At 47.3% G+C, this 12,500-nt stretch overlaps 1 protein-coding gene across 3 annotated transcripts in view; it reads left to right on the top strand.

Annotated features, from left to right (window-relative positions):
* dipk1c (divergent protein kinase domain 1C) overlaps nucleotides 1–12,385 on the top strand; it is a 34,782-nt gene extending 22,397 nt beyond the window's left edge. For all 3 annotated transcript variants that reach the window (XM_056584499.1, XM_056584498.1, XM_056584497.1), the window contains 7 exons: nucleotides 1–132; nucleotides 742–795; nucleotides 1,151–1,341; nucleotides 1,571–1,865; nucleotides 6,192–6,356; nucleotides 9,291–9,365; nucleotides 10,117–12,385. The exon at nucleotides 1–132 is cut by the window's left edge and continues 72 nt beyond it. In XM_056584499.1, the coding sequence (XP_056440474.1) occupies nucleotides 1–132; nucleotides 742–795; nucleotides 1,151–1,341; nucleotides 1,571–1,865; nucleotides 6,192–6,356; nucleotides 9,291–9,365; nucleotides 10,117–10,362 (1,158 nt within the window). In that variant the 3' untranslated portion in view covers nucleotides 10,363–12,385. The remainder of the gene's footprint in view (nucleotides 133–741; nucleotides 796–1,150; nucleotides 1,342–1,570; nucleotides 1,866–6,191; nucleotides 6,357–9,290; nucleotides 9,366–10,116) is intronic.
* The last annotated feature ends 115 nt before the right edge of the window (nucleotides 12,386–12,500 follow it).

The following is a 12,500-nucleotide window of genomic DNA, read 5'->3' as shown; positions in this document are numbered from 1 at the left end:
TACAAGGGCTGCCTGTACTACGACAACGGCAAGAAGGTGATGGAGGCGCGCTGGAAGGAGCTGCCCGTCATCCTCAAGTCCAAGCTGGAGAACTTCTCCTCCTACGAGCCCCTGGCCATCCTCGACTACCAGGTGAGGCGCTGGGGCAGGGACACGTGTGAGGCCTGAATACTGATCTGAAGTCAACCTCAGTGTGTGTGTGGGGGGCTATTTTATACTGTGTGTACCGTAGTTCATTAACTCTGAGTATGTGCTGTGGTTGCTGCACTTATAAAGTGTATTACACAAGTGTATGAGACCTTTTTCTGCCTTTTCTCAATTTTCAAATAATTCTGAATAACTATTTTTGGTGGGGGTAAGGTTGTGGTTTCAGGAATATGTTAAGGTTTTGTTTTAGGGCTTCATTTTAGGATGAAGCTAGGGTTTAGGTTTATTTTAAGGATGATGTTTTGGGGTTAAGTCATGGTTTTGTTTTAGGGTAAGGTTGGATTTAAGGGTGTGGTTTTAGGATTTAGTTAGATATTTGTTTTAGTGTAAGGTGTTGGTATGAAGGTTAAGTTTGGTTTAAGGGTTGGGTTTTTTGTTTTACTTGGATTTGGGTTTTTTGGGTTTGGGTTAGTAATCATATCAGTTATTTTTATTATTATTTGTGTGTTTTTTGGGTTGGTGTAAGACCTAAAAATGGGGAAAATAGTTGCAAACCCTTGTACTAATGTCTTGTCTCACTGCGTTCCACTACAGGAGACAACAGACGATCTCTCTCCTCTGGACGTGGTGTTTTACGCCACTTTAGAAGTGAGTTACACACACTCAAACGCGCACGCACGCACGCACACGCGCACGCACGCACAACCCCCACACACACACACACACACACACACACACACACACACACACACACACACACACACACACACACACACACACACACACACACACACACACACACACACACACACACACAAACACATAGAAATAACCAGGGGCTTGGAGCATTTTGCCAATAAAAAAATAATATAAACACATAGAAATGCGAATAAAAAGGGCTTTTCTAATCTTAAATAAAACAATTACAAGGGCGCACATTTCTTTTATTTCCTATCGAACAAAATTTAAGGTTAGCGACTTGTGATGTCTCCTCTGCTCTCAGGTGCGTAACTCGCTGGGCCTGGTGGCGGACGAGGAGGGGGAGGTGGAGGGCGCCCCCGGTGGCGGGGAGAGGAACAGCTCCCTGGCCAGGCTGTGGGGCCACAGGCTGAGGAGCCTGGACAAGCCGTACTCCAGGGCGGAGCTGGCCTCCCTCTGGGCCCTGCTGCAGCAGGAGGAATACACCTTCCTCAGGTGAGGCAGACGGAGGGCCGGGGGGGGGGGGGGGGGGAGGAGTGACATTGATAGAGACAGACATGGATCGATCGAGTCCATTCATATATAGATATCAATTAGAGAGAGAGAGAGAGAGAGAGAGAGAGAGAGAGAGAGAGAGAGAACAGAAAGAGGTGAGAGTAATGGAGCTCTGTCAGTATGTGTAAACCGTGGTTCTATGTTCTCCTCTTCCTCCTCCGTTTCCCAGAGTGCTCCAGGACCTCAGCAGCCACGTGGCCAGGGTCCTGGGCTCCTGCGGCCACTTCTACGCCGTGGAGTTCCTGTCGGCCGGACACGCCTGGGACCAGAACCTCTTCTCCCTGGACCAGGCGTCGGCCCCCGGGCCACCGGGCCCCGCCGGCCCCATGACCAGCAGGGACAAGGTCCACCGCATCGCCCTCAGCTTCCTGGACATGATCTGGCACTTTGACAATGACTTCACACACCGGCTTCACCTCTGCGACATCAAGCCCGAGAACTTTGCCATCCGGAAGGACTTGACGGTCAGTAGAGGCACCAGAGTAAACCCCCTTTTTCAGCTTGAGTTGGAACACTAAGAGATTTTATAACTTTGTTTTCGGCTGTGAGTTCTAGGCGATGTGATGTGTTATCCCCATGGTTACTAACAACGGTACCTTTTTGATACATGTTCTTGGGCTACTATCTGCTTCGTTGAGAGGAAGCGATAGGGAGCGAGGTTGTATACGATTTGCGCTCCACGCCGTGGCGCTATGCTCTACGTGAGCGGGAAGCTTAACTCTGTCCAACGCAGACATCGACATCAGCCGCTGCCCAGAGGGAGCTCCACACATCCACACACACCCTGGCTTAAGCACACCCTCTCGGCATCTGTGCCTCCGAAAAGGCACTTTGTCACGAAAAGAACAGCCCTGAGTTTGGAGCAGAGTAGAAAATTCGCAAACAGTTTTTTGGCAATGGCAATAACTTATTTTAGCATGGGACCTGTTTGCTCTGGATGACGGTGTTATATTTTTTTTACAGAGAGAAAATGGCATAGACTTTGTTCAAGGTCATAGAAGACATACAACACATTAAATGTCCCAAGGCATGCTACTTTATTGATGCTTTAATATAGATATTAGTGGTCCTCTAACATAGTGGCAGAATGACATTCACCACGAGCCAGTCGTACATTGAGCTTTGCCCAAACGCGCTGTTTTGGGTGTCTGTAGCTTCAATGCAAATGAAGAGGAGCAAGGCGGGTCAAGGAGGAGGGTGGGGGTGTGGCCCTGAGCAGCTTGCAGCCACGGTACCATACACTCTGTTTACAGTGGATGTATCGCAATGGCGAGGCGCACACAGCCATTAGCCATGTTCTGTAAATATTCTAGAACACTCCGGGTCCTCCGGCGGGAGTCCTGGAGCTCTATATCTAAATAATATCATATTATACATAGATATCTATATCATATAATATATATTATGACGGCCAAAAGCTGTGTGCGCCTCCAGACGACATGAATCTCAAACGACCGCGTAGGGTTCTCCGACGTCTCTGGTTCTTCCACGTCCACATTAATCTGAAGTAGGCTGAACCGTGACATGGAGGAGAAAGGGATGGTTGCCGTGATTGTCTCCCGCCGGAGCCTCGCTGCCGAGGGACCACTGCCTCGCAGCGGGCAGCGCTTAGGCACCACCGCCTCCTGCAGTGAGCAGCGTCGAGGCGGTGGTCCCTCGGCAGCGAGAAGAGGGGCTCAAGCGGGAGACATTCGCGGCGGGCAACAATCCCTTTCTCCTCCATGTCGTGGTTCATGTACTTCAGGGAGTCGCAGCTGGCGGCGGGCAGCGGGGCTCAACGAAGGCTGAGATAACCCCAACTACAGCCTCGTTGTGGAAATACCAGAGACGTCAAAGAACCGACGTGTTATGCGCCATAACACCAACAGCAGAACGGTTATCCAAAGAAGGGTACAACACTTGCGTTACAGTGTGTGTAATCACACACACACACACACACACACACACACACACACACACACACACACACACACACACACACACACACACACACACACACACACACACACACACACACACACACACACACACACACACACACACACACACACACACGTGGCGCTCTCTGGGCTGGCAAGGCAGGGAAAGGCCAGGTGGCATCTCCCCTTATGACGACATACGGGGAAAATTCCAAATCGGCGTGTCTGAGCTTCGTTTTTTTCAATGGCGGAGCAGAATGCCCAGTGCTCGTTTTACAACCAACGAAATTCCTAGTTACTGGGGGAGCATAGGTAGGCTAGGGGAACTCATATTAATGTTAGAAACCTCAGAAAGGGACATTTTCATGACATGGGATCTTTAAAGCATTAAAATAGTTTTTTGGGTTCACTGTCATATTGAAACGTGAGTGCTCTATGAAGGCACTGTGATGGCCCTATAGGCCAGCTATTGAAATACTTTGCATTTTTATTAGCTCAAAAATGGTTGCCAAGTAGTTGCCTTCTGCTCCTTTTCGGTCCGATTTTCCAGCCGGCTGCAGACACAGCAATGAAGGAGAATAGAGTTAAAGACTGTTGCTGGCGCCACTGTAGTATCTATTCCCCAAAACATTTAGTTGGAATTCAGGCCAGACATTCTTCAGAGCTATTCACATTCAAACCACACCGTCGCTAACCCCACATTCAGCGGCAGCGGAGAGCAGTTCGGAATTGGGTTTTGGAAACAATTTTTTTATAAAATGGATTTATTCATCACATAGACGGGTTTCCCCAGCTTCAAAGAGCTCTCTGGGCTGATTGCTAACTCAGTCCTTCATTGGATTGGATCAAGTTCAAAAAGATCGATGGAATATCTTTGTCCTGTCAACAAATGATGGGGCTCACTAGCGTAAGACACAGTGTCTAATTCATACTGAAACAACTCGGGAGATTTACTCGTCTGGTTCAGGCAAGGCTAGTTTTAATGCCGTATACCCCAATATGGACAATGTTGGCCTTGTAAATATTTTAAAGTATATATTTGAAACACTACCTTTTCAGGTACTGCATAAATTACCTGACAATGATAGCACAATAACAAGGCTTTCTAGCTAGCTTCTTCTCGCTAGTTAATTCATGGCAGTCCGATTCTACTGCCAACGAGGGTCGCATTTTTTGTGATTTGAAACAGTTCTCTATGTGGTTTTTATAGCAATTTGGCCACCAGCATTTTACAGTGTTTTGAGAAGCGGGGGCCTTGACAGATGGGGCTGTGTGACGGATTGAGTCTTCCCCTTGATCTCTGCTGCAGTCCGACACGGTGTTAGATTAATGACAGCCACAGCTATGCTACTCATTCAGCTACGGCACACCCGTGAAAAGCACCTGACTGTAAAAACAAACCATGTGGCTTGCATTTATTTTGGCAACGTTGCTCACCACAAAGTATCCCGGGTCATCTGGGATTTTTTCTTTTGAAAGGAATGCTTGCTGTAGTTCCTCTCTGATTAGCTTTCCTTTATTCTAAGGGGGAAAGCTCCCACTTCAAGTTTGTTTAATCAGGAAGAGAGCGAGAGAGAGAGCGAGAGAGAGAGCGAGAGAGAGAGAGAGCGAGAGAGAGAGAGAGAGAGAGCGAGAGAGAGAGCGAGAGAGAGAGAGAGCGAGAGAGAGAGAGAGAGAGAGAGAGAGAGAGAGAGAGAGAGAGAGAGAGAGAGAGAGAGAGAGAGAGGATTGGAGTCTGTGTCTTGGTTTGACAAGCCGAACATTCACATTCAGCTCAACGTGTGGGTCACAATTCATGGCAGCTGTTTATAGAATACCTTTTTTTTTAAGACTTGCTTCTGCTCCCAGGACAGGTATCTGCTCACAGGCCCAGTGGAGAACACTTCTCTAGGAACGAAACGTGCGCAAAGTCTCTGGACGCTGGCTCGCTTCCCATCCATAATTCAGCAGATGGCATTGTACGGCTGAATTATAGGTGCTACAGCTGAATTGGCTTTGGTGTCTGGACCACCAACAATGTTAGCGACTGACATGCAGGAGAAATATGGGAAAGAGGTCAACATAAATGGCACGGACCGGTTTCAGAATGATAAGCCGAACAAATATTTCCGTATATTGAACGGCATATGTTTTATTGCTCAAGTAAGAATGGATCATGGTGCATACGTACATATTTAATCTCACGAGAGCAGCAGTGTGCCTCACAGCCAAAGGATGGTTCCAGAGGACGCTTTAGTAACACACGCGTATCGTATAGCAGCATGGACCCCAACCCACCGGACCCTCGGTACAGCATGGGAACAGGGGGCCAGCTAGGGGGCATCCAGGGGCCGACACAAGAACAGCTGTCAACAAGTGTCCTCGTCCATATACCGCTGTCCTCTTATCTTCTCCCTGCCTTTCCTCCCTCCCTGCTCCTTCTCCTCTCCTCCACTCCCCTCCCGTTCTCTCCCCCTACTCCGTTGTTTGCTTTCTCCTCCTCTTCACCCTCTCTCTCCTTCTTCCCCTCTCCTCATCCTCCCTTTCCTCTTCTCCCTGCTCCAACTCTTCTCTACCTCTATCGTATTGTTCCTCTATTCTCTCCTCATTCTGATTTTCTCTCCTCTCCTCCTCCTCTCGTCGTTCTCCCTTTTCTCCCCCTCCATCATCATTCCTCTCCTCTCCCACCTTCTCCACCTCGGCCTTCTCTGTCATCTCCCCTCTCCTCTGCCTGGGTTCTCATCTCCTCCCTTTCCACCCCCCCCCCCCCCCCCCCCCCGTCTCCCTCTCTCGTCCTCTCCCCCCTCGTCCCCAATCTCTCCTCTCTCGTCCCCTATGTCTTCCTCTCGCCCCCTCCGCCCTCTCCCTCCTCTGTGACTTCCAACGGGGCAGGTGGTTGCCATCGACGTGGACATGGCCTTCTTCGAGCCCAAGATGCGAGACATCTTGGACCAGAACTGCACCAGCGACGACGACTGCAACTTCTTCGACTGTGTGTCGCGCTGCAACAAACACAAGCACCGGTGCAGCCCTCGACGCAGCAACAGCAACCTGCAGGTGAGAGCAGCAGGCCCTACCCGCGGGGGGTCAATGGGCTCGCATGTCGCCACTGCGGCCGTTACAGAGAATGTAGACGTTTTAGAACTCTCAACCGGAATTTAATCATAGTTGAAATTAAATTAAAAGTTGCATTTTTCGGGGGGAATTAAACATTTAGTGGATCAATTATGGAAAATAAATCTCAATTTTTAATTCATATGACATTAAGTGGGGAAAATGTACTAAATTGTTTGACATTTTAGAAAAAATACTTTTTATATATAATATTCCACCAGAGTGAAATGTTCAACCCTTAGTTTTTTGGACACGCAATGTCTATTTCTTAATGTATTATATAGTAGTAGTAAGTAATAGTAACATATATATTGATGTTCTTTGCTCAAATAGTTAATAGGAATTATTTAAGGCACATAAACGAAAACGTTTTTCCTCAAATTAGTACAAATATATTATGATTATAAATATAATAATATTACTAATATTATGATCATAATTATTTTGTTCATAGAGATTGACTTAGCCTACTGAATATCTTCAAAATGCTCAGGTAGCCTTGAGACAGACAGTCGCAGAACATAATGACATACAACCTGTGTGTTACTTCCCTGCGACTTTTAAAGAACAGACAAATTGTCCACTCTTGTTTTCTTCCACTTCGTTTTTACCTGTAGGCTACTATAGACTTTCTTCCCATTTGAATTAACTAACGGAGATCAATTTCCTTCCAACAGTCTTGCTGTATTCGCTGCATTGTGGTCAATCAATGTTTCCTTTTTTTCTTGCAAACTCATTCGGTGTGAGTCTTGTATTATAGTGGCACAGAGTCTCAAAAGGTATTAAAATGGAAATCAATCCGGAATAGTCCGGAGTCCTCGCTGAATAAATTTTATCGTGGCACACACGCATGTGGACTTCCAAGTGACAAACACACACACGGACACAAACACTAAAACACCCAGAAACATTCAAACCTTTCAGAATATAGTTGATTAATTCCATGTACCTGGCGACCAGGAGAATTCCGGCGTATCCATCATCCCCAACATTTAATTATACGGTTGAGGCCGACGGCAGTGCTGGAATGTCAATGAGTTACCAAAGCAACGGGGCAGTGGAGCCCAACAGCAATACTGTGTGTCAGCCGCCTATAATTCTGAATTAAATCCCTTTTTTATCTATCCAATTTTGTGGTCAGTGCCATTTTATTCATCTCTCAAAATGCAGTTATAAAGAGATGATTGTGTGTATTATTTAGCTAAATCTTACATTTAATAGGAATTGATTGATTGACTTTGTAATTAACCTCCAACTTTTTTTCTTTATTTACCTACGGCCCTTTTAGAATAATAGATAATGTTTGGAATATATTATTATTTAAGCTCAACGGTAAGGTTGTTTTATAATTTGCTAAAGGGTGTGTATAATTAAAAAGCCTTTTTTTGTCAAGCATTAATAAATGTCAATACTGGAATAAACAGGGACTTTTTCAGAAACAAATCCTTTTTTTATTTTATGTATTGCACAAATCATAGAGGATAATAAATATTATTATTATTATTACAAAAATCATCTGCTATTAATTCAAACGCAAAAAAATAAGTCATAAAATAAATGGATTCTTTCACTTCACAAAGCCATCAGAGAGAGAACCAACTTCACGAGGGGCGTGAGACCCAGCATCTCAGCCCTGCGTTCCCATCGCCTGACCACTGGCCTCCCGCAGGAGGCCCCGTGTCCGACGGGCCCGTCAGAGCGATACAATGGTAACCAGAGCCCCCGGGCACCTCGGACTTATCATCACAGCCAATGTCGGCCTGTCATCCTCCTTATCTGCCGCCTGTGCTTCCGATACGGACAGACCTTTTGCTTCTTCAGGGAACACAATCGTAGCCCCTCCCCGTCCTCAAAGGCCCGGGCACAGGACACGGGCCTCTGTCTGGGCCTCTGTCCACCCATCCTCTCCCACCATGTGCCATGACAACGTCTACGGATCAATCCCCCGGTCCCGGGGCACGCCGGCTGGGTCCTATCCGATGTCACATGGTTTGGCAGGTCCGACAGGAGGAGGATGAGGAGGTGGGGACCCAAACCAAAGGCTAAAACCCAGAGGACGCGAAACAAAGTGCTTCTAAATGGCGGTGTGACAGCACGGCTCTTTCACCTCATGACCTTCTGGAGGGTTGTCCGGACAACCTCTTTCCCGGTATTATGGGATTGAGAAGGAGGAGCCACAAATCCATCAAAATCAACCAACGTATTTAGAGTTGAGGAAGGGATGGAAATATGAGGGAACAGTAGATAAGAGGCGGGAAAGGGCCGCCGACATGTTGCTATGACAACTCAGCTCCGCCATCGGTCCCTCTGAAGATCCACAGAATCTCTTCTGATCATCTTATCGCGACCCTTGATGACCCCTGGCTCTCCAATCTGCATCCTGACGTCCACAGAGAATGGAGGCTTTGTGTGTGTGTTTGTATGCGTGCGCGTGTGTGCACATGCACGTGCACACACACACACACACACAGGTTTCTCTGCGTCATTGCCCGGGCCCCGTGCGTGTTTCCCGTCAGCGACGCGATGCGGCGCACTGATCAGGATGTCAGGAGATCCTTGTCTCCGACCCTTTAGGATCGCCCGCTTTATAATTGGAAGGTCATGGCTGCCATTTTTAAATATGTACCATGTGATTGATCTAATCTCTCCCAATGCTCCTTTCATCTCCTCCCCTCTGCCTCCGTCCATACGATGCTCTATCTCCTCCGCTCCATTCATATCCTCAAAAGACCTCCTCCCTTCCCTTCTCACGTAATATATCTCTAACCCTTTTATCTCTCTCTCTCTCCCCCCCCCTCTCTCTCTCTCTCTCTCTCTCTCTCTCTCTCTCTCTCTCTCTCTCTCTCTCTCTCTCTCCCTCTCTCTCTCCCTCTCCAGGTGATCTGTGAGAAGATCTTCCGCTCCTGGTTCTCCCCCACCCTCCTCGGGGTCAAGGCCGGGCTGCCTCTGCAGGTGGGCTCCCACTCTGTGATCAATTATGGACCTCCATGAACGAAGAAGACCACGCGTCCCCCAGCCCTAGAGCCCTTCTGCTGCCGCTTTCATCCCTCATCTGAGAGTTATTTTGCGATAGGCCGGGGAGGGAGGGGGAGGCGGAGGGAGGGGGAGGGAGGGGGACGGCGGTTTTGTTCTGGTTAAAAGGGAAAATATGCAATGTCGCAATTCATCAAGAGGACCAAACAGTGTAACGTGTCATCGATTTGACATCCGTGATTGAGGTTCTCCGCCCTCCCTGTGGAAGAACAATGCTTTGATTTGTGGGAATAATGCGAGGGAAGCTGTTTGTAGTAAAAGCAGATGGAGGATACTTCATACTGGAGGGGAAAGCTCACATGGTTTTCTTCTGCCATTGTCAGCCAGTGTAGAATAGGAAAAAGTGTGAAATGCTCCCTCTAAACCAGCGCTTCTCCAATCCTTTTTGCTGAAGAACCTCCTCTATAGATTTTTTTTAAACCAAGGACCCCTTTTATGTTCAGATGATAGAGCTTAGTTTACTCTATTTTACCTTACTATTATCGTTGAACATTGTATGAGTGTTCAGAGTGACTTCATTTTATTAAGGTGGTATTCAGACCCAATTCATTGCAGTAAGGTGGAATAATTGTACTGATTGTTCATAAGTTACAACCAATATTAAAACAACCCTAAACGATGGCAGGGGTTCCCTGAGAGACAGGGCTCCTGACTGTGTATGGTCCCTCAGGTGGAGCTGCAGAGGGCCGTGCAGGACTGTACCGAGATGCTGGGGGAGGAGGAGGACGAGGACGAGGACGAGGAAGAGGAGGAGGACGGCACCGGGGAGGAGGGGAAAGGGGAGCAGCGGAGCGGGAACATCCATCAGCACCTCGTCACACTGCTGACACGCCTCCTCAATGAGGGAGGGGCTTCCAGTGAAGTGGGCGGGGCACGGGAAGGGCAAGGCCACGCCCACACGTCGTTGAACTTTTGAGGAATCCGGGGAAAGTGGACCTCGAAAAGAACAACTGGGTTCTTGAAGTAACTGTTGTCCCTGAGGACATTCCCGCATGGAGCGAGCTGATCCTCAAGAACTTTATTACCCTCTGCTCCTTTTTTCTTCTTAGACAAATCTGCATTGCTACCGAAAAGCAATGTATACATGAGAGTTAAGCAAAAATAACAAAATAAAGTGTTATCTTTATTGCTTCCTAAAGGCTGCTTAAAATGTTACAAAAGGCAAATCAATGTATGAAAATGAAGCATAAATAACAATACAAATGATATTCAGCCGAATGTTTTGTGAGAAGTTGAATTGTCTAGTATTCCATCCTTAGGATAGGAAGAGGAATATGACAACGCTTCAATTAATCCAAAAATAAACAAAACAAATTCAGTGCTACACTGAAGCATCTTTTCTTCAGCTCTAAGCCTCTGAGGAAAATAAATATGTACTGGTAAAAATCGATGTTCCACAAACTAACATTTAAAACATATTTTACTCACATACCCCACCTGACCCTTACCCTTACCCTGTCTTTGTCTTGTGCTGAACCTGTGTTCCTCCGTCCACATTAACGCTGAAGTTCTCGTTCAGAGGACGTACAGGAACGGCATGCACACACCTGGCATGGCAGCCCCCCCAGGCTAGGAACAGGGTGGCCCGCGCGGGTCTATTTCCCAGCAGGTAAACCCCTCAGCGATGGGCTGAACAGTGAACAAAGACCAGCTGAGGTTCCTCAGAATCTCCCTCTGCCTCTTGCCTGGAGCATCCCAGGACCGAAAGGCCAACAGCCCTTCACCTGGAGTCTGATGAACCTACCTGTGTGTGTCTACGTGTGTGTACGTGTACGTGCCTGTATCTGTGAGCAGGTTTGTGTATGCGTACCGGTTCGTTCAGAGAGTGTATGCACTTCTGTGTGTCTTCCTGCGTGTGTGTGTGTGTGTGTGTGCGGGTTTATGTGTGTATGGGCGGGACGTCGGATTGCGTATGCAGGTGGGTGTGTTTGTGTGTACGTGAGTGTGTTACTGAGTGCACTTTCAGGAAGTAAACAATGACAAGAGGTTAAGTGAGGACTAAAATGCGGCCAGCGATGGTCAGATGGGTGGAGAGTGCGGATGCATGGAGAGGAGAGAGAGACAAAATTACAACCAGGAGAACGATTAGGGGAGCAAGTGCTGCTTCTGTCAAGGCTTTCTGAATAAGAATACGTCAGGACAAAATTGTTGAAGTAGCTCATGTGTTGACCTTTATGTCCTTTCCCTCGATGGTGTACTGGAGATGTGCGTTCTCAGTTGACGGCGCTATTTGTCTATGGCATTTTGTGATACTATCGCTGGGGGGATGTTTGTATTTCATGCCATGATGGTCGTCGACAGAACAAAATGACAAAGCAAAGTAAAAAAAAGCTTAAGATAAGAGAGGTCAGTTGGAAAAGAGACATTGATCGAGTGTGTATGGTACAGATATCTACAATGTAAAGGAAGCCCTTTACATAGGCTAGGTAGGAAAACCGAGTCGTCCTGCATGCAGTGTTGCTGCAGAAGACTAACATCACATCAGTGAAGTCAAGGACCCGACACGTTAAGCCTGTCACACAGGAATATATATTTCACACATCTATCATCACTTTATCAGCCCCACATGAGGAATTATCATTATTTAATTTCTTTGTGTCTCAGATGGTAAGCAACCAATCCTAATAATCAATCATAAAACTGCAATGTAAACGCAAAACGTACACTGATGATAGTAGAGGTATGGTAGCCAAGAGGCAACATGAACCCCAAGCAGGGGAAAGCTGTTTGTCAGCAGATGTGAATTCCATGGGACGCTGTCATGACATTATAGGGTGGAAATCTCAGTACGGTCCGCCCGGAGCGATCTGCTTGCTTCACCTGGATCCCTTCCATTGTATTGAATACAGAAAAACACACACATGCACGCTGAAGCACGCACACACGCACACACACACACACACACACACACACACACACACACACACACACACACACACACACACACACACACACACACACACACACACACACACACACACACACACACACACACACACACACACACACACACACACACACACTTCAGACAACAACAAACAGACGCAAGAAACT

The sequence above is a fragment of the Gadus chalcogrammus genome, chromosome 23 (assembly GCF_026213295.1).
Source record: "Gadus chalcogrammus isolate NIFS_2021 chromosome 23, NIFS_Gcha_1.0, whole genome shotgun sequence".
NCBI classification, from domain to species: Eukaryota; Metazoa; Chordata; class Actinopteri; order Gadiformes; family Gadidae; genus Gadus; species Gadus chalcogrammus.
Note: the sequence above shows the minus strand (reverse complement) of the source record. Positions and strands in the feature narration are given on the sequence as shown.